Source organism: Schistocerca nitens, chromosome 7, assembly GCF_023898315.1.
Source record: "Schistocerca nitens isolate TAMUIC-IGC-003100 chromosome 7, iqSchNite1.1, whole genome shotgun sequence".
NCBI lineage: Eukaryota > Metazoa > Arthropoda > Insecta > Orthoptera > Acrididae > Schistocerca > Schistocerca nitens.
In genome coordinates, this window is record NC_064620.1 from 556,853,722 (window position 1) to 556,876,986 (window position 23,265).

General features: G+C 43.2%; 1 protein-coding gene across 1 annotated transcript in view; it reads right to left on the reverse strand.

The window, feature by feature from the left end:
* LOC126195746 (leucine-rich repeat-containing protein 24-like) overlaps positions 1-23,265 on the reverse strand; it is a gene marked incomplete at its 5' end in the record, with an annotated part of 210,738 nt that overhangs the window by 92,960 nt on the left and 94,513 nt on the right. Inside the window, one exon of the mRNA XM_049934372.1 lies at positions 8,073-8,240. Within this exon, the coding sequence (XP_049790329.1) occupies positions 8,073-8,240 (168 nt within the window). The remainder of the gene's footprint in view (positions 1-8,072; positions 8,241-23,265) is intronic.

A 23,265-nucleotide genomic window follows, 5' to 3' on the forward strand; every position in this document is an offset into this window, starting at 1 on the left:
CGTACGTGTCACGTGTCAGAGTCGTATATCTAGACGTATCAGCGGTCACACATCACACCAACTGCACACGCCCCACACTATTACAGAGCCTACATCAGCTTGAACAGTTCCCGGCTGATAAGCAGTGTCCATGGGCTCATGACGTTGTCTCCATACCCGTACGCGACCATCCGCTCGACACAATTCGAAACGAGACTCGTCTGACCAGGCAACATGTTTCCAGTCATCAACAGTGCAATCTCGGTGTTGACGGGCCCAGGCGAGTCGTAAAGCTTTGTGCCGTGCAGTCATCATGGGTGCACGAGTGGGCCTTCGGCTTCGAAAGCCCATATCGATGATGTTTCGTTGAATGGTTCGCACGCTGACACTTGTCGATGGCCCAGCAATGAAATCTACAGCAGTCTGATAAAGTGCTGCATTTCTGTCACGCTGAACGATTCTCTTCATTTGTCGTTGATCCCGTTCTTGCAGAAACTTTTTCCGGCCGCAGCGATGTCGGAAATTTGATATTTTACCGAATTCCTGATATTCACGGTACACTCGTGAAATGGTCGTACGATGAAATCCCCACTTCATCGCTACCTCGGAGATACTGCGTTCCATCGCTCATGTGCTGACTGAAAGACCACGTTCAAACTCACTTAAATCTTGATAACCTGCCGTTGCAGCAGCAGTAACCGATCTAACAACTGCGCCAGACAGTTGTCTGTTATAGGCGTTGCCGACCGCAGCGCCATATTCTGCCTGTTTACATACACTATGTGATCAAAAGTATCCGGACACACCCAAAAACATACGTTTTCCACATTAGGTGCATTGTGGTGCCACCTTCTGCCAGGTACTCCGTATCAGCGACCTCAGTAGTCATTAGACATCGGAAGAAACAGAACAGGGCACTCCGTGGAACTCACGGAGTTCGAATGTGGACAGGTGATTGGGTGTCACTTGTGTCATACGTCTGTACGCGACATTTCCACACTCCTAAACATCCCTAGGTCCACTGTTTCCGATGTGATAGTGAAGTGGTAATGTGAAGGGACAAATACAGCAGAAAAGCGTACAGCTGACCCCGTCTGTTGACTGACAGAGATCGCCGACAGTTTGAAGAGGGTCGTAATGTGTAATAGGCAGACACCTATCCATACCATCGTACCATCATACAGGACAGTTAGGTGGGAGGTAAGAAAACTGGGATTTCATGGTCGAGTTGCTGCTCATAAGCCCCACATCACGACGGTAAATGCCGAACGACGCCTCGCTTGGTGTAAGGAGCGTAAACATTGGACGATTGAACAGTGGAGTGACGAATCACGGCATACAATGTGGCGATCCAACGGCAGTCAGTGGGTATGGCGAATGCCCGGTGTACGTCATCTGCCAGCGTGTGAAGTGCCAACAGCAAAATTCGGAGGTGGCGGTGTTATGGTGTGGTCGTGTTTTTCATTGAGGGGGTGGCATCTCTTATTGTTTTGCGTGGCACTATCGCAGCACAGGCCTACATTGATGTTTTAAGCACCTTATTGCTTCCCACTATCGAAGAGAAATTCGGGGATGGCGACTGTATCTTTCACCACGATCGAGCACCTGTTCATAATGCACGGCCAGTGGCGGAGTGGTTACACGACATCACCATCCCTGTAATGGACTGACCCGTAGAGAGTCCTGACCTAAAACCTATAGAACACTTCTGGGATGTATTGCACGCCGACTCCGTGCCAGGCCTCACCAACCGACATCGATACCTCTCCTCAGTGCAGCACTCCGTGAGGAATGAGCTGCCATTCCCCAAGAAACCTTCCAACACCTGATTGAACGTATGCGTGTGAGAGTTTAAGCTGTCATCAAGACTAAGGGTGGGCTAGCACCGTATTGATTTCCAACATTTCCGAAGGAGGGCGCCACGATCTTGTAAGTCATTTTCAGCCAGGTGTCCGGATACTTTTGATCATAGTGTATCTCTGTATTTGAATACGCATGCCTATACCAGTTTCTTTGGCGCTGCAGTGTATATCTTATTATGAATGAATGTAGTAAAAAGTGTGAGTGAGTAGAATAGTCCATGGATAGATATTGTTCTAGAATCCACCTTAAACTTGAACCCAACATTCTTAAGTAGTTACATAAATGAACACATCATTGCAATGTAATAATATGAACGTAATATAATTTTTTTACAAGGTAAGCAAGCAAAATAAAACAGTGTAAGTACATAACAGAAACACAAAACGCATATTACGCAATTATACAAAATTAGTTGAGCTACTACTTAAAAAATATTCAAGTTTTTCTACAAAAATTTTTTTGTAAGATAGATATTAGGTTAGTGGTGGCTTGTTCTTTCTCCAGCAGCTATGTAGGAGCAGTAAGTAACTTAATTACATTACACTGAAGCAGGATGTTGCTCCAAAGCCGTGTTTACTAAATAACCGGGTAGTAGTTGTTATGTAACCTAAGAAACAGTACTGACGTATTCGATCCGAGTGAAATGAACAAATCGAGTATTCCCCAAGTGGGATGTGAATAATTACTAAACTTGGAAGCACCACATGGGGACGCTGGACTTGACGTTCCAGTCCAAGTCCCCTTCCCCAGGGGGTGTCAGTGAAGGTATATCTATCTACTCTTTCCTGTCTTCTTTTATTCTCTTCTTAAATTGTGCTATAAATTTACACTCCTGGAAATTGAAATAAGAACACCGTGAATTCATTGTCCCAGGAAGGGGAAACTTTATTGACACATTCCTGGGGTCAGATACATCACATGATCACACTGACAGAACCACAGGCACATAGACACAGGCAACAGAGCATGCACAATGTCGGCACTAGTACAGTGTATATCCACCTTTCGCAGCAATGCAGGCTGCTATTCTCCCATAGAGACGATCGTAGAGATGCTGGATGTAGTCCTGTGGAACGGCTTGCCATGCCATTTCCACCTGGCGCCTCAGTTGGACCAGCGTTCGTGCTGGACGTGCAGACCGCGTGAGACGACGCTTCATCCAGTCCCAAACATGCTCAATGGGGGACAGATCCGGAGATCTTGCTGGCCAGGGTAGTTGACTTACACCTTCTAGAGCACGTTGGGTGGCACGGGATACATGCGGACGTGCATTGTCCTGTTGGAACAGCAAGTTCCCTTGCCGGTCTAGGAATGGTAGAACGATGGGTTCGATGACGGTTTGGATGTACCGTGCACTATTCAGTGTCCCCTCGACGATCACCAGTGGTGTACGGCCAGTGTAGGAGATCGCTCCCCACACCATGATGCCGGGTGTTGGCCCTGTGTGCCTCGGTCGTATGCAGTCCTGATTGTGGCGCTCACCTGCACGGCGCCAAACACGCATACGACCACCATTGGCACCAAGGCAGAAGCGACTCTCATCGCTGAAGACGACACGTCTCCATTCGTCCCTCCATTCACGCCTGTCGCGACACCACTGGAGGCGGGCTGCACGATGTTGGGGCGTGAGCGGAAGACGGCCTAACGGTGTGCGGGACCGTAGCCCAGCTTCATGGAGACGGTTGCGAATGGTCCTCGCCGATACCCCAGGAGCAACAGTGTCCCTAATTTGCTGAGAAGGGGCGGTGCGGTCTCCTACGGCACTGCGTAGGATCCTACGGTCTTGGCGTGCATCCGTGCGTCGCTGCGGTCCGGTCCCAGGTCGACGGGCACGTGCACCTTCCGCCCACCACTGGCGACAACATTGATGTACTGTGGAGACCTCACGCCCCACGTGTTGAGCAATTCGGCGGTACGTCCACCCGGCCTCCCGCATGCCCACTATACGCCCTCGCTCAAAAGTCCGTCAACTGCACATACGGTTCACGTCCACGCTGTCGCGGCATGCTACCAGTGTTAAAGACTGCGATGGAGCTCCGTATGCCACGGCAAACTGGCTGACACTGACGGCGGCGGTGCACAAATGCTGCGCAGCTAGCGCCATTCGACGGCCAACACCGCGGTTCCTGGTGTGTCCGCTGTGCCGTGCGTGTGATCATTGCTTGTACAGCCCTCTCGCAGTGTCCGGAGCAAGTATGGTGGCTCTGACACACCGGTGTCAATGTGTTCTTTTTTCCATTACCAGGAGTGTATAACACCAAGTAGCAGACAAAAGATCTCCAAGCTGCCCCACCTCCACGTGGTGGTGCGTGGGCAACAGTGTCCGTGACCTCAGCTGCACAACACAATTTTGCTGCGCAATGGTAGACATGGATACTTGCTAAGGTGTAAACTTGATCTTCATCTCACGTTAACGACATGAGGTAGTTTGAGACGGAATTTTCTTTGTGTTTTTATTTATTTAAGTATTTTTAATTAATATTTTAACGTTTTCTAAAATATGTAATTTTTATATTTCTGTAATTGAACCACTATGTCCAGAGAAATTAATAATAATGTAAAATCAGCAGAACATGGACGACTGAAGTAGTGAAGTGTTGCACGCGAGACGAGTAAAGGCGACTGTTCAACTGGGCTGCGTGTGGCAAGCGTCAAACGTTACACAAAAGGAAACTAAGAGTAACTGTCGGTGTGAAATGTGGCGTGAAGTGAACGAAAACGAAGGACAATGAGCAGTCGTATGAAGCTGTGAGAGAGGGAATATGGCGGGTTTTTCGGAGACTGGTGATATATTGCGCAAGGAGAATAGATAAATTTAATATAAAGGACACAAGGAATTTTCTCTGTGGAGAGTGTTTTGAGTTCTGATTATTGCAGCTCAAAGAATAACTTTCGAAAGTAACTTATCAGGAATCTATCTTCCCGTTGTGCAATACTTCAACAAAAACAACTTTACGTAATTGATAATTTATATAGTCAGTTTTGTAGAAGGATGAATATTTGCATATGGTTACATTTCGAAGGCAGAGTGTGAAATCAATAAATAATCTCACACATTTATTGCATTAAACACCGAATGTTTTATCTATACAAATACAACCAGTGTTTGTGTGACTTTTGTATCCAGACCAACTGAATACCCTCCCATCAGTGGCGACTTCAGGAAAACCTCAAGGAGGGGGCGCTAAAGATATCTTGAGCTACCTTTACTTTTACCGTAATAAAAAATAATCGAGTCACATGCAAAGTTTAAGAAAGTTTTATTTAAACTGATTATACACATATGCAAGACAATGCCATCTTACGATATAAAAAAGTTACAACTGTGGTTCTCTTCTTTAAATGATGAATTCTATGCGCCTGTTCTTCCTGGCAAATTGGTTAATTACATCGTCAATAGGACAATCAATGTCAGAGTCAGTATTACGAGTTAGGTACGGGAAACTATTGTTACGTTATATGTAAAAATATTGTTACGAGTCTCAAAACAATATTTTTACTGAGAAATGACTATGAATTGCTATTATTAATACTTCACAATCAATTGATCACTCTCACTCTTGGCTAATCTGCACACCTTCATTTGCTACGGCTAGGACTTTTTACATATTCATTCTTCAGTCTTAATATTTCTGCTTCTGAATGTAAACTAGCTTTCTATTCGGCGAATAGTCCGTATTTATAACGCTACGCATCAAAGGTTCTCTGTACAAGAAAACAGTAGAATATTCGCGACTTCTCTCGAACAAATGTCACACAGAATAACGTATCGAAATCACTAGAATAGCCGCGAATTTTCTCGTACGTATATGTTAGCTATCTATGTGCCAGACAGAAACATAAAATACCATGACTCGGAAGCTCGTGCTACATAGGAAAGTACAACTACTCCAGTATCCGCCACTGCCTCCCATAAGTTGTTCACCCTTTCGTACTTTTGAAACTGAAAAACTTTAGCGTTCCATCACACACTTTGCGACTATCAATAATTTTAATACAAAAAATTTCTGCTATTTAAAGTGGAGAATCACCATTTTGATTGCAGCGACACAGAAGAAATAACGGAACAAATAATCGCAGCATCCAAATAATTTACATGCGTAGTCATGTAGAATGGTTTTTGGTATTCACATCTTTGGTTGCCAAGCAACAAGTATTAACAAACAGCAGAGTGATACAAATAAACGATAGCTTTACCTGTTACTAGTAAATACGTCAGTTCAGTTAAACCTTTGAATCAGTATTAAATCGGAAAGACTAATTCGATTAATTTTGTGAGAGTCGTGAATGGTACGAAATTTCTCGCAGGCGAAAGACTTGAACTATTATTACATATAATGGGGAAATGTACTCAGATCTGCGTTGAATTATTGCAGTGTATCATTAGAATGGTATCTTTAGTGCATCACAAAATTTGACTGAAGCTTTCAGAGGGATTTGTGCGGCAATCTACTCTTAAAGTAATGCGATTTCTTCTCTCCTACGTATTTGTGGCCTTGTAATCGACATTTTATTGCTTACTGCCTTCATAGAAAAACGTCGGTAGATTTCAGAGGGCTATGAGCCCCATTAAAATGCGATTAATTTCGATTTAATAAAGATATGCACACATAGTGGAATTTTAATAACTTCATTCAGAAGGGTCGCCCAAAGGCAACATTTTGCTCATATACTGTCGTTAAAATTTCCTCATATGATGCTTGTCTGGTGTTCAATGATGATAACTATGGAAGAAACAGGACGCTTATGAGACTAGGATTTTATGCTGGTTCCTTCACTGAAAACTTGTTGAAGAAGACTGATTATGTGCGTATTGTTAGTTCCGAAAAGTAAGCGGTGAAGGATATTGGCAAAAGAGCACGCCGGACGGATCAGCCTAGACGTTACGAGCTACATAAAGACCAAAACGGCTAAATGTATTATTATGCCCAATATTAAGCACTTGTTCCTGGCATAAATGCTTTTCACACAACTTCAATTTTTCAGTGTATAAGGAACATTTTCTGCTAAACGATTGCGGATGATAAGGTGAAATTTGCTACAGACTTGGTAGAAACCATAACGCAACTTCCTGTGGAGCAAAATTTTTCTAAGTGCGTTACTATCAGATTTATTTAAATTTTTGTGGAATAAAAATTGCTGTATACCACAGACATAAATTTAAAAAAGAATGTAGAGGGTGTTCTAAGACTGATATTAAATACTGGTATGCAGATTTTGTTTATGTAATTACTGAGAATGGCCTACAGTGGAAAACCCAGGATGGAATGTAACATCATGAAAAGGAAAGTTGCCACTCACCATATAACTGAGTTCTGAATCGCAGATAGGCATAACAAAAAGGCCTTTGTCGAAAAAAGACCACAGACACACACCCACAAACACACAACACAACACACACACACACGCACACACACGCACGCAAACGCAGCTCACACACGCACGACTGCAGCCTCTGGTAGCTGAAGCCAGACTTGGCAGTGTTGCTTCAGCTGCCAGAGGTTGCAGTTATGTGTGTGTGTGTGTGTGTGTGTGTGTGTCTGTCGTCAGTTTTCGACAAAGGCCTTAATGGGCTAAAGCTTACGTTGTGACAGTCTTTTTGTTGTGCGTATCTGCGACTCAGTATCTCTGCTATATGGTGAGTAGCAACAAATTTCTTCATAATATTGAAAATGACCTACGATATTTCTAAAGCGGTAAGTAAAGTGACCCTTGAGAAAATATTTCTCATTTGCTAGTATGTATATTCTAAAATAATCCAGCAAAGATCTAATGAAATTGTTTGACAAAAAATTTAAAAAAGGGTTCAGATTATTGCCAATAACGTAATGTAAACATGTGCAGAATTAGGTTCAGTTATCTGTCAACTGACATTAGGTTATGTGTACCCATATATTTTCTCGAACATCCCCCCCCTTAATTGGTTGCTCTTTTTGACATCATATAGTATTACAACTTAACAGCTCGAGTATATGGCATCGTTAACTTAGAGAGTTGTCGACATTATGCATGTGATGAATATCATCAGTGAATCAAAGAAGCAAAGATTAGCAGTGGAAGTACAATTTTGGCAATATGAAGAAAGGATAGTACAGATATAAGCTAAGGGCCGAGTTGAGTAGTAGCTGCAAATTCTCTGCTATGCAAGTTATTAGTGTGTGGATTACACATCTCAGTGTCTTGTGCCCCGTAAATAAATTTGAAGCTGCTTCAGACACGCGCGCGCTGACCTGTTCGCGGTGGTTGAGTATCCTGGGCGACGGCGGCTTGTGGTTGAGCTCTATCTTCTCGTAGCTGCCGCCGCCGCCGCCTCCGCCGCCGCCACCCGCCCCCGGGCCGGACAGACCGCCCCCGCTGTCGCAGCCGCCGGCAGCCTGCGTACTCAGGCTCTCCTCACCCTGCAACGTCACAAAACGAGATGGGACGCTTTCTTCTCACAAATTACTTTACAATACATGCTGCGTCCTCAGGGAGATATGGGACAATGCCTACACTTAAGACAGCCGAGCTGCCTTTAACTCAGCCCCAGCATAAGCGTAGATTCCTGAGTTTAGTTTAGTTTAGCTAATTACTTGTTCCATCGATCAATAGCACGGAAAAACCGTTATGATGTGGAACGTGTCAAATGCGCACAGGAAACAAGTGTTTATTTTTTTATTACATCATGGTATTATACTTAAATATTTTTATTATCTATCCCATTCCCTTAAATGGCACAAAATGCATATATTATATCTCCTGATCTATTTACTCATTTTCAAGAATTCATCTATGATATAGAAGGAGTTGTCAAGGAGGTATGATTTCAATTTGTTTTTGAAACTATTACTGCTGTCTGACAGACATTTTATTTCATCTGGTAATTTATCAAAAAGTTTTATAGCAGCATATTTTACCCCTTTCTGTGCCAAAGGTAGGTTAAGTAAAGGATAGTGTAGGTCTTTCTTATTTCTGGTATTGTAATCATGAATGTCGCTGTTGATTTTAAACTGGTCCATGTTGCTGAGAAAAAATTTCATTACTGAGTAAATGTACTGTGAAGCAGTTGTAAGAATTCCTAACCTTTTAAACAGCTGCCAACAAGATGTGCGACTATGAACCCCACACATTATTTTAACTACTTGCTTTTGAGCAGTGAACACCTTTTGCCTAAGTGTTGAGTTGCCCCAGAATATTATTCCGTATGACATCAGAGAGTGGAAGTATGCGAAGTATGTTAGGTTACTAATTTCTACATCCTCAAAATGGGCAATTATTCTGATTGCAAAAGTTGCTGAACCTAGTCGCTTTAGGAGATCCAAAATATGAATATTCCAATTAAGATTCTCATCTATATGTACACCCAAAAACTTAATATGCTCTACCCTGGCTAGTGACTTCTTTTCATGTGTAATGTTTATTGAAGGAATTAATCTTTTGGCAGCAGAAAATTTGATGTACGGTGTTTTTTCAAAGTTCAGAGCAAGCCCATTCGCAGAAAACCAATTAATAACTTTTCCAAAGACCTTATTTGTATCATTTTCTATCGGACTTTCTTTTACTGGATTAATAATTATGCTAGTATCATCAGCAAACAGTGTAAGTTCAGCAACTTGTTTCACATAGGAAGGGAGGTCATTCACATATATCAGGAACAGGAGGGGACCCATGATCGAACCTTGTGGAACACCTAATGTAATTTCACCCCAGTTAGATGAAGTGGCAAACTCCTTTGAATCACTTGAAGCATGTAAAGAGACTTTTTGCTTCCTGTTCTGTAGATAGGCGGCCGGAGTGGCCGAGCGGTTCTAGGCGCTACAGTCTGGAACTGCGGGGCCCCTACGGTCGCCAGTTCGAATCCTGCCTCGGGCATGGATGTGTGTGATGTCCTTAGGTTAGTTAGGTTTAAGTAGTTCTAAGTCCTAGGGGACTGATGACCTCAGAAGTTCGGTCCCATAGTTTCAGAGCCATCTGAACCACTTTTTGTTCTGTAGATATGACTTAAGCCACTCATATGTTGTTCCATTTATACCGTAGAACTGTAATTTCTCTAACATAATGTCATGGTTCACACAATGAAATGCCAGAGAGGGCGCATACGACAAAGACTACATGATGCAACTGCCTGACGTCACAAAAATAGTTCCCTAGCTGACATCCTTCCGCAAAGAGGGAATACAAGCAGACGCTGGGCTCCACTCACCAGACATTATCTAAGGACAATCCTTGTACAACTGCCATACGGCATTAAGACAGTACTCTGAAGAGACAGAAAGTCACCGAATAGCAATATGCACATGCAAAGGCGGCGGTAGCATCGCACACACAAGGTGTAAGAGGGCAGTACACTGGCGGATCTTCACTTGTACTGACTCATGTGGAAACTAGCAGGCATTCAGCGCGGAATTGGAGCTAGACGCATGAAATATTTCATTTCGTAAATCGTCAGGGAAATCAATATTCCTACATTCACAGGGTCAAGAGTGTGCCGAGAAAACCAGATTTCAGGCATTATCTCTCATCGCGGTCAAAGCTAGCGTCCGGTCTTCACTTAACGACCGAAGCCACCGTCGTTTGCGTAAAGTTGTCAGTGCCAACAGACAAGCAACACTGCGCGAAATAACCGCAGAAATCAATGTGGGAAGTACGACGAACGTATGCGTTAGGAAAGTTCGGCGATATCTGGCGTTAGTGGGCTATGGCAGCAGACGAACGACGCGAGTACCTATGCAGATAGCACGATGTCGCCTGCAGCACTTCTCCTGGGCTCGTGACCATACCGACTAGACACTAGACGACTGGAAGACCGTGGGCTGGTCAGATGAATTCCGATTTCGGTTTGGTAAGAGTTGATGATAGGGTTGGAGTGTGGCGCAGATCACACGAAGCCACTGACCCAAATTGTCAACAAAGCACTGTGCGAGCTGGTGGTGGCTCCATAATGGTGTGGACTGTGTCTGCATGAATTGGACTGGGTCCTCTGGTCCAACTGAACCGATCATTGGCTTGAAATGGCTACGTCCGAATACTTGGAGAGCATTTTGCAGCCATTCCTGTACTTTAAGTTCCACCGATGACGGCAGCAGTCTGGTCCCTTTAATCGCCCCCCCCCCCCTGTACTTTATTTTCCCAAACATTGATGGAATTTTTATGGATTGAAACGCCCAGCTTAAATCCGCAGGCAGTGGGAATTGTGGACAGGGGTCTAAAGAGGGCTGTCAGTTACACTCAAACACATATAACTTCATTTAGTTGTCCAAACAAATACAGTAAAAATTTTGGAACTTAGTTATCGGCTGAATAGGCCACACTATCTGATGCCATAAGGGCACAACCACTCAAATTTAAATACGGCTGAAAGCCATTAACTCAAAATTCAGACTCAAAACAGAATATTTAGAGGGCGGAAGGCCTCACGTAAGTAAGTTCTATAATTTGGCTGAAGGCCCAACAAATCTAACACTTGGAAAACAGAAAAGTTTGATTTAAAGACGGCTGAAGGCTCATGATTTAAGACTGCAGGTAAAATTAATTTAAAAAAAAACACCAAGCAGAAGGCCTTATCCTCAATTAGGCTGAAGGCCCCACACAGTCTGATACTTGAAAGACAAGAACTTTAATTTAAAATCGGATGAAGGCCAATTACTTAAAACAAAATAATTTTTAGTACGCAGAAGGCCCTAAGTTTTATCTTTAAACAATATTTTACACAGGCTGAAGGCCCAAACAATCTAAGATTTAACACGTAAGGAATTTAAATTTCAATGCTGCCGAAGGTCCATTATTGGAAAACACAACTACAATAAATTTTCGAAAGGCAGAAGCCCCAAAGCTTCATCCAAAAAAATATTTTAAATGAGGCTGAAGGCCCAAACAATGCAAGACTTGACAAGTAAGGAACTTTCAGTTTTAAAGAAACTGAAGGCTCATTATTTAAAATCCAACTAAAAGCATACAAATTCAAACCATCGGCTATAAGCCATTAAAATACAGAATCAAACATCAATAAGAAAAAGTAGTACAGCCAGCGGCGCTCAGAAGTTTCCGGGGGTCGGACTGCACTCGAAATATTAACGTTCGCTTAGGGGCGACCGGTAGTCGGCCCAACTATATCCGATCCGCCAGCGACCCAACCAAGAGGCAGTCAACGGACCAACCGACAAGACGACTTGCCTTCCAACCGACCAGAGCACAAGGAATGCCAAAGCCAAAAGATAAAAGGCATAGCCGCCCACACCCATGTATGCATAAGCTGTCAAAACTACACACACGTGTTGGACAGCGACAAAACGGTGCAATTGGACTTCAGATAACCAAAATATAGTTGAACTCCACCGGATGGTGGCCAAACATTCGCCAACTCAAACACTTGCTTTTGCTCACGGGAATAACCCACAACAGTCAACCAAGAAAACAAAGGCACAATGTGAACAGTCTAGCTTCGGTAATCAAATCAGCACTCAACTTTGATGTCCTGGGTCAGTGAGCAACGAAACTCGTAGCAATCGGAACAACTCCCCCACACTCCGACACTGCTTAGAGACCGCCAGCGGACCCGGCCCACAGCGCCGCTCGGAGATTTCCAGGCTGATCCACACCAACCGACCGACTGCTCAGAGCCAGTACGCCGACAACATTTAAAATAACTTTTCAGTCAAAATCACGAACACTTGCACGAAGAACCAGACAGTGTCAGCGGTAGTGACTGTACAACAACAGCGACCAATCACGAGGCGGCACAGACAGCGAACCAATAAGCGCTCGTCGGCCAAATACACGTCGTCCGGCAAGACGACCGACGACCAACCACAGTCGTCGCCACTCCAATCATGTGCGTCGGCAACCGTCGGGCGAGTCATGGCGGTCCGGAACTCACTGCTGCCGCGTGCCGCGCCCCGACTGAACTTGTGCCGCGTGCCGAACTCAAACACTGCCAGGTCCGAACTAACTGCTGGTATGTTCCAACTCACTGGCAGATCCGAACTAACTCCTAACAAACGACTACCGGGAAGTAGCAGCAGTCAGCATAGATAATACGCCAGGGCTTACATCGATAAGTGCCGCTGCTGCCGCTCACGGTCAGGCAAGGCGGCAACTCAGTGACACCAGTAATTGAAATTAACATAACGAGATGGTAGTACAGTAAAAAAAAGGGTGTGAAATGAGATATGGCACGAACACGAGCCACACACGGCTCTTGGATGACAATGCGCCAAGCCACGGCGCCACAGTTAATTGTCGCTGGTTTGAAGAACATTCTGGGCAAATCGAGCAAATCATTTGCCCATCCAGAGTGCAAAGTTTTCGCATTTATGGACGGCTGTGGAGGCAGCATGGCTCAATATTTCTGCAGAGGACTTCCAAACCATGCCTCTTCGAGTTTCTGCACTACGACGGGCTAAAGAAGTTCCAACATGATATTAGGAGGTATTCCATGACTTTAGTCACCTTACTGTATCTTAGCGTGTTCCTCAAGACTTATCTCCACTAGTTGCAGAAATAAATCATCGTAAATTGTCACTAATCTGCGTTACCACCTATTTTTTATTAACTGTTGTCTGAAGCTGTTTAGTCCTGTGATGGATCTGTATAGATGCTGCACGCAAGCCAGCAATCGCGTAACAACTGCTTCTGGGGGGGGGGGTTCTCATCTTGATACATTTATATGTTTGGCGTCATGATTATCTGATGAATACGTCAGTGGATCCAATTATTTTCTGACGAATACGACAGTGGATCCAGTTATTTTAGCACAGCAGCAATTAACTTCTGTATCGGCGGGAAGTGACAGCGGATGTCCTAGGTAAAGAGAAAGTTTGCGTCTACTCTTAGGGTAGTAATGCCAACGGCCTTGCCGCAGTGGTAACGCAGGTTCCCGTCAGATCACCGTAGTTAAGCGCTGTCGGGCTGGGCTAGCAGTTGGATGGGTGACCATCCGGTCTGCCGAGCGTTGATGGCAAGCGGGGTGCACTCAGCCCTTATGAGACAAACTGGGGAGCTACTTGATTGGGCAGTAGCGGCTCCCGTCTGGGAAACTGACATACGGCCGGGAGAGCGGTGTGCTGACCACATGACCCTCCATATCCGCATCGAGTGACGCCTGTGGCCTGAGGATGACATGGCCGGTCGGTGCCTTTGGGCCTTCATGACCTGTTCGGGAAGAGTTAAGGGTAGTAATCGTTATAGGCTACATAAACTTATGTGGTGCACTTTGCAGCTTTCCTTCCACAGTAACCGGCAGAAAAGTGGTTCCCTCTGAATAAGCTTTACTGAAATTAGCAGCCCCGCTATTGATAAACAACAGTGGAACTAGGCGTCAGGCACCGACGGAAATCCATTTCGATTTTTCATTAAATACGCTGCGGAGTTAGCTTCTGTGCCAGCAGATTTTTTTCGAGACCTGGTTGCACAGCGACTAGTGGAAAACTGAACGAGTCACTCCTGTTTACAAAAAGTGCAAATGGTAAGTTGAAAAGAATTATAGATCAACCTCGCCGACGACCGTATGTTACTGAGTCTTGGAGCAAAAAATTGCGGCCATCGGAGGGGTACAAGCGACAGTCATTTTACTTACGTAAAATGTGCATGAAGTAATATTCACATGCGCTCCTGTCATGGATACTCAGCGAAATCAAGCACCCAGATGGTGAAAGGCAAAGCGGCTTACCGAAATCAATCATCTAGAGCGTGAGAGGCGAAGGGGCCCCTTAAAATCAAGTGCCCCCCCCCTTCCCCAATGGTGAGAGGCAAGGGTATTCGCCGAAATCAAACATCCTGACAGTGAGGGTCAACTATCCCAATGGGAACAGAAAACTTACGTCCACGTCGTTGTTCCTGGATCAAGCTACACGTAGTTTCAAACCAGACATTGAATCAGCTACTCATACTGTACCGCACAATCAAGGTTGCAACTGTGAAGTATATTTTGAATATCAATATGAGCCGTTAGAACACAAAGGTTTATACTTACGAAGTAAATTAAGTGTAGAACCAGATAGGTAATTTCTTAATTGTAAAAGCAGGCACAGTTGACATTTGTCGATTATAGTGCGATCTACAATGAATGTAAAACAATGATTTGGTACATTGTACGTATTTTTCAGTTTAGAATCCGAATACACTATAAAATTGGGGGGGGGGGGAGGTGGTCCCAATTGAAATACAAATTTGAATCCGGCCACGCAGGAGAGGTGGTTAGGAAATGAACAGTTGTTTCACAAACAATTTCCTCTTTTCTAAAATTAACTTTTCAACTAGATCTTTTTTTTTCGTACGATGTGTCGTTTTCGAGACATTTCCTTGTCTCAAGTTAAAACAAACACCCTTTATGTAAACCATGTATCAGATATGATCAACAGCACCATCAGACTGTTCGCTGACGATGCAATTGTGTGCAGGCAAGTTCCGTCGTTGGAAGATCAAAAGAATTTCAAAAAACCATGGAAAGAATTTACATGTGTTGTAATGGATAGAAGCTCTCTCTAAATGTCGATAAATGTAAATTAATCTCTAGGTCAAAAAGAAATAACCGTTTAGTATCTGAATAAGGAGATTAATAAATGGGATATGAAAGATGGGGATCAGGTAAAATCGCAAATACGTGTCAGTGGAAGACAGATAAGTGTTTAAAGGGTTCTGGAAACATGCTGTATATCAGAAATCGAAATCACGTACGCTAGTGCGACTAATTCCAAGAATATTGGTCCAGTATTTGGTGTCCTTATCTACTACGCATGAGAACAGATATTGAATGAAATCAGAGATGCGCTGCTAGGTTCGTAACACGTTGATATGACGACAGCAAAACTGTAACGCAAATGTTCGAGGAATTGGTGTCCTTGGAAGAAAGACGATGTATTTTTCCTTGAACCTTGTAAACCTCAAAAATCTGCGTTCGAAAATTATTGCGCGACCATTATATTTCCACACACGTATATCTCGTGTAGGAAACTTCAGGGAAAAAAAAAGGAGAGAAATTAGGGAGCATACACGTGTTCATAGACAGTAATTTTTCCGTTGCTAAACACGTGTATTGTATAGGAAGTAAATATAGGAAATTACATTGGTGCGATGCACTGTACAATGGCATGCAAGATATTAACGCTCATTTCATCGATTAACGAATTATCAAGAGAAAAAGAGTGGCACAATGAAACGACCTGGCAGATAAAAACTTGTGCCGGTCTCGGGACTTTTGCCTTCGCAGCCAAATGTTCTACCAGGTGACATCTCCAAGGACGACTCACGACTCGTCTTCACGGCTTTATTTTCAGCAGTATCTCATCTCCGACCTTCCAAACTTCACAGAAGCTTCGTCGAGGAGTCCTAGTTCCGCAAGCGACGCAGGAGAACTACCGTGAAGTTCAGAACGTAGTAGATAAGGCACTAGCGGAAGTAAAGCGGCGAGGATGGTTCTTGAGTTGTACATTGGTAGCACAGTTGGTAGAGGATTTGCGCGCGAAGTGTATATGTCCCGGGTTCGAGTCTGGCTCTCAGGTCTTATCTGCCATGACTTTTCATATCGGGGCGCACTTCGCTGTACAGTGAAAAACTCATGCTGGAAGTGGCACAATGTACTGGAGATGTGTGATTTTGTAATCACCCAGCCGCGAAGGTGCTAAGGTGTCGTTTTTAGGCCAGTAGGGCATTTTAGATCTATTGCTTGATAGACATCGTTTCAGTCAAAGCACTCAAGAAGATGATGTCGATGACTCATTCCAATTAGGAGATTTACATTGCGATCAGCTGTAGCGCCACTATTGCAGAGGTCTGCGGACTTATCGAAGGTGTTGGGGTAGGGGTGAAATAGAAGCAAAGGCCGAGACGCGTAAATTCCCAAAATGTTATTCAGCCAGTATTTGAGAATTAGATCAGTTAGTTATTTGCTACAAAGCCTACAGAATCGAGAAAGGAAAAAATATTTATCGTTTACTACTCTTCCACTGTTCATGCGCTGAAAGTACCGTGCACTGCATAATCATATGCCACTGAATGTAAGTGCAAAATATATCACTGTATGAAACATGGTTCAGGAAACATGTCACAATCAATCAGATGCGTGGAACAGTATCGCCTCATGCATGACTTTTCAATTTATTACTTTCTTTGCTGCTAATTCTGTTCGCAATAAATTTCGCAGACAGTATCCACATATGCACCCGAATGTACCTACAGTACTGTAACTTTGTACGACTGCTAGTTCAGGAGGTATCACATTGAGCACTAGGCCAGTTGTTGCATGGTACAGACGTGGATCCACAGCTATAAATAAATACCTGGACAACGCCGGTTTACTCTGCTAGTATCTTAACAAAAGTCTTTAATTACACAAATTATTGATGATTATTTTCATTCACAAAGAAACCGAGCGAAGACGGAGTTTCAGATCCCCGGGTGACCAACATTATTTAGGTTATCCATAATTTACCTATTTCGCTTAAGACGAATACCGTGGCGGTAAGTGTTATACCGAGCGGATGCTGCGATGTCTATGGAATATCGATAGTCTGCCGCTGCTTGCAAAATGCGACGCCAGAAGCGGGCGCCGCAAACAGTACCACCACGCGTCTCGCCGGTAACCATCCATTATCCACCAGCAACCAGCCATTTAAATCTGTGCTGCCAGTTCCAGTCCAGCCGGTGCGCCTTCAAATTTCACCTGGTTACAGTCATTCACCATGGTTCGGACTTCCGCTTTGGATTTAGATTTGGACTTGCACTGTTATCCGTTTACGTACACGCTTTTTATTGTGTATTTTCGGACACAGACTGTAACTTAGTTCATTCCCCTAGCGCGATTAGATCAGTACACGGTTACTGAACGCTTACTCTATTCAGTAAATGTGGCGTACGGTAATACAACGTTTTCCTCACTCGGGCGGGAGATCATTCTGTGACGTTCCCTGGAAAGACATTCACAAAATCGTTGTTGTAATAGGCCTATATGCGAAAGAAAGAAACATTTTTCTGTATTATTGTTATTATTATTATTATTTTATTTCTGTATGAACGGTTATCGATTACGTAGACTCTGTAAAAGAAAAGAATTAATCTTTTTTCATTTTTATGTTTGTGCAATAATTATGTATCTATATTTTGCAGAAATGGTCTGTGGTCGGCGAGTGTAAAAATCAAAGCAGACAATGATAATTAAAAAAGATAACAAAGATGCATATAAAATTGCCTATAAATAGTGGAGGTTAAAATATTACTCTCTCTCTGTCTTCTTGTAGCCGTCAAAGTCGTAAGAGCCTGTAACGCTCGATTGAATGTTTGTTTAGCTTTCTTTCTTTCCTTGATTGAGAAAGACGCCATTGGAGGCTGATGAATGAAAAAAGTGTGTACTTTAAATTTATGTTGATTTTTGAATATAGAAATTGTTAAAAATACTTGTAATAATGTATTGCTAGCTTACCCAGTATTTCATTGAACATTTTTAGCCGTTTTCAGCATATTTTGAATTTTCATGACACAGAGCTGTGCAGAGATCGCGGGAGCCGCTGCCGCGGCAAATTAAAATAAAATTGAATGAAAGCAGTTTTCCCGCAATTAAGCGGGCAGGTAACGGTACAATAAAATTATTTCTTTCAGCTTCCCGGAGACATCAGATGTGAATGGTGACTTTTATAATGTCATTTTCAGGTGGACATGGGCAACTGCTAATACAAAATCAATTATGTAAATAATTTAAGTAAATCAGAGCAATAAAATTTTACTTGTGTGATATCAAAGACTGCTGTATGAAACCTGTTCTGGCTAATAATACAAAAACCAAATTTCATTTTTAGTTTCATGCTCTCGTGTTACTCGTGGCAATCAATAATGTTCATCTATTAAAAAAAGTAGTGAAGGCAGCAGAGGATCAAGAAGGTAAAAAGACGAGGGCTAGTAGAAATCCTTGGGTAACAGAAGAAATATTGAATTTAATTGATGAAAGGAGAAAATATAAAAATGCAGTAAATGAAGCAGGCAAAAAGGAATACAAACGTCTCAAAAATGAGATCGACAGGAAGTGCAAAATGGCTAAGCAGGGATGGCTAGAGGACAAATGTAAGGATGTAAGGGCTTATCTCACTGGGGGTAAGATAGATACTGCCTACAGGAAAATTAAAGAGACCTTTGGAGATAAGAGAACCACTTGTATGAACATCAAGAGCTCAGATGGAAACCCAGTTCTAAGCAAAGAAGGGAAAGCAGAAAGGTGGAAGGAGTATATAGAGGGTCTATACAAGGGCGATGTACTTGAGGACAATATTATGGAAATGGAAGAGGATGTAGATGAAGATGAAATGGGAGATACGATACTGCGTGAAGAGTTTGACAGAGCACTGAAAGACCTGAGTCGAAACAAGGCCCCGGGAGTAGACAACATTCCATTGGAACTACTGACGGCCTTGGGAGAGCCAGTCCTGACAAAAATCTACCATCTGGTGAGCAAGATGTATGAAACAGGAGAAATATCCTCAGACTTCAAAAAGAAAATAATAATTCCAATCCCAAAGGAAGCAGGTGTTGACAGATGTGAGAATTACCGAACAATCAGTTTAATAAGCCACAGCTGCAAAATACTAACACGAATTCTTTACAGACGAATGGAAAAACTAGTAGAAGCCGACCTCGGGGAAGATCAGTTTGGATTCCGTAGAAATACTGGAACACGTGAGGCAATACTGACCTTACGACTTATCTTAGAAGAAAGATTAAGGAAAGGTAAACCTACGTTTATAGCATTTGTAGATTTAGAGAAAGCTTTTGACAATGTTGACTGGAATACTCTCTTTCAAATTATAAAGGTGGCAGGGGTAAAATACAGGGAGCGAAAGGCTATTTACAATTTGTACAGAAAGCAGATAACAGTTATAAGAGTCGAGGGACATGAGAGGGAAGCAGTGGTTGGGAAGGGAGTAAGACAGGGTTGTAGCCTCTCCCCGATGTTATTCAATCTGTATATTGAGCAAGCAGTAAAGGAAACAAAAGAAAAATTCGGAATAGGTATTAAAATCCAGGGAGAAGAAATAAAAACCTTGAGGTTCGCCGATGATATTGTAATTCTGTCAGAGACAGCAAAGGACTTGGAAGAGCAGTTGAACGGAATGGATGGTGTCTTGAAGGGAGGATATAAGATGAACATCAACAAAAGCAAAACGAGGATAATGGAATGTAGTCGAATTAAGTCGGGTGATGTTGAGGGTATTAGATTAGGAAATGAGACACTTATATTAGTAAAGGAGTTTTGCTATTTGGGGAGCAAAATAACTGATGATGGTAGAAGTAGAGAGGATATAAAATGTAGACTGACAATGGCAAGGAAAGCGTTTCTGAAGAAGAGAAATTTGTTAAAATCGAATATAGATTTAAATGTCAGGAAGTCATTTCTGAAAGTATTTGTATGGAGTGTAGCCATGTATGGAAGTGAAACATGGACGGTAAATAGTTTGGACAAGAAGAGAATAGAAGCTTTCGAAATGTGGTGCTACAGAAGAATGCTGAAGATTAGATGGGTAGATCACATAACTAATGAGGAGGTACTGAATAGGATTGGGGAGAAGAGGAGTTTGTGGCACAACTTGACCAGAAGAAGGGATCGGTTGGTAGGACATGTTCTGAGGTATCAAGGGATCACCAATTTAGTATTGGAGGGCAGCGTGGAGGGTAAAAATCGTAGGGGGAGACCAAGAGATGAATACACTAAGCAGATTCAGAAGGATGTAAGTTGCAGTAGGTACTGCGAGATGAGGAAGCTTGCACAGGATAGAGTAGCATGGAGAGCTGCATCAAACCAGTCTCAGGACTGAAGACCACAACAACAACAACAACAATTAAAAAAATCCACTGCAGCTTTTACGTTTAGCGAACATAGCATACAGTAACTTCTGTACATGTAATAAGCGTAATTTTCAGTGCATTTCTGAGATGAAAGTAGCGAAGGACAGGTTTAATTTCATAATTACTTACAGTAATGATACCGTGTTCCATTTATAAAAAAGCCAGATCAGGGTTATATAAAAGTATTTTGCAAATTGAAGATCATAATCTTTTAGTGTTGTGCGAATACCCACGTAATAGATCAAGGTGCACAAAGTTAAAATATTTTCAGCTGCAGGAACTAAAAGTGAGAATCGCATTTTATCTGTTATTCTCGCAACAGTAAGCGATATACATTTAATTAAAATATTATGCCATATAAACTGCATATAAAGGCAAAAGCGCGGTGGGGATTACGCGACAACTCCCTCACGACCTCGTTGTTAACGGGATGTAATTTATAGCCTTCCTTCTCGACCTAAATACATAAATAAAATATCAATAAGCACCTGTTTAAATATACAGTGCCATGAACAGTCCATCTCCAGAATTTTGAAAACGTAATACATTTCTTAGTGTTCACAACTGATATTCATCAATGCCCGTGTAATCCGTAGGTAATATAAAGGAATAGTGTCACGTGTAACTCTGTAGCCATTTCGAAAAATGGGGCTGCGAGTGCCTTCCCATAAATGTGAAATTAGTCACTTTAAATTAAAACAGAGTGTAAAAAAGGAGAAAAATCCAAATTTACAGTATAAAGCGGGCACTAGATTCAGTGTAGCGAATCTAATACTGGTACAATTTTCAAAATGCATTCGAAAAGCGTACTGCACAACGGAGGAGTAAAACCTCACTGGGTGATAAGTCTGCCTTTAGCAAAGATAAGGGCAGTAGATCGATATTACGCGTTACTCTTTGTTACCACAAACAAGACCTTAAGAAAAATCAAGCAGAGGATTTATCGCCCTCGATAAAGCGTTCGACGTCCACTGAGGTGACAAATGCCAACGGGATACCGATATGCACATATACAGATGACGGTAGTCTCGCCTACACGAGGTACATAAGGGCAGTGCATTGGCGGAGGTGCCATTCGCACTCATGTCAGACTCATGTGGAAAGGTTTCCGACACGATTATGGCCACACGATTGAATGGTAGTTAGAACTAGTCGCATGGGTCATTCCCTTTCGGAAATAGTTTGGGATTTCAGTATACCCAGACCCACAGTGTCGATTATGTGTCGAGAATACCAAATTTCAGCCATTCCCTCTCACCACGGACAACGCGTTGGAACGGCGTTTGCGGGCAGTTGTCAGTGTTAACAGACAAGCATTATTGCGTGAAATAAGCACAGAAGTCAATTTTGGACGTACGACGTACGTATCCATTAGCATAGTGCAGCGAAATCTGGTGTTAATGGGCTATGGCAGCAGACGACCGACGAGAATACCTTTGTCTCTCCTGGGCTCGTGACCATACCGGTTGGACTCCCGACGACTAGGAAAACGATGAGTCCCGATTTTACTTGGTAAGAGCTGATCGTACGGCTTGAGTATGGCGCAGACCCCACGAAACCATTAACCCAAATTGTCAACAAGGCACTGTGGAAACTGGTAGTCGCTCCACAATGATGTGGGCTCTGAACGGGGAATGGAGTCGGTTCTCTTGTCCAAGTGAACCGATCATTGACTGGATAAGGTTATGTTCGTCTACTTGTAGACTATTTCCAGTCATTTTTGGACTTCCAGCTCCCAAACAAGGATGCAAGTTTTATACATGACAATGCGTCAAGTCACTGTCTACAATTTTTCGGTGTTGGTTTGAACATCTAGAGAATTGTAGTCAATGATCTGGCCACCCAGATTGTGGTGTCACCGCCAGACACCACACTTGCTAGGCGGTAGCCTTTAAATCGGCCGCGGTCCCGTAGTATACGTCGGACCCGCGTGTCGCCACTATCAGTGATTGCAGACCGAGCGCCGCCACACGGCAGGTCTAGAGAGACTTCCTAGCACTCGCCCCAGTTGTACAACCGACTTTGCTAGCGATGGTTCACTGACAAAATACGCTCTCATTTGCCGAGACGATAGTTTAGCATAGCCTTCAGCTACGTCATTTGCTACGACCTAGCAAGGCGACATATTCAGTTACTATTGATATTGTGAATCATGTACCGTCAAGACCGACGTTCATCATTAACGGATTAAAGTTAAGTATTCCACCAGCTACGTCCGTTTTTCTAAATTCTAATTTCCTTGTCCTGTTCCAGACCTCACGCTAGCCTGCGTGAGCTAAAACGCGTGCCTTTCGGCCTCCTCTAGTAACACGGTGTTGGCTCTCCTGCCAACCAGAACGCAGATAACCTGACATGGGACGTAAAGAGAGTTCCTGCACAAAATTCTTCACCGGCAACACATTCGCTATTATGGACAGTGGCAGCTTGGCTCAATACTTCTGCAGGAAACTTCCAGCCACTTGTTGAGTCCATGCCACATCGAGATGCAGCACTAGGCCGGACAAAAGAGGATCCAACACGTTATCAGGAGGTACGCTACGGTTTTTGTAACCTCAGTGTAAAACAGATGGTAAAACAGGAAAACGTGCAATTTTACTACATCACATGTCCAGTAAATCC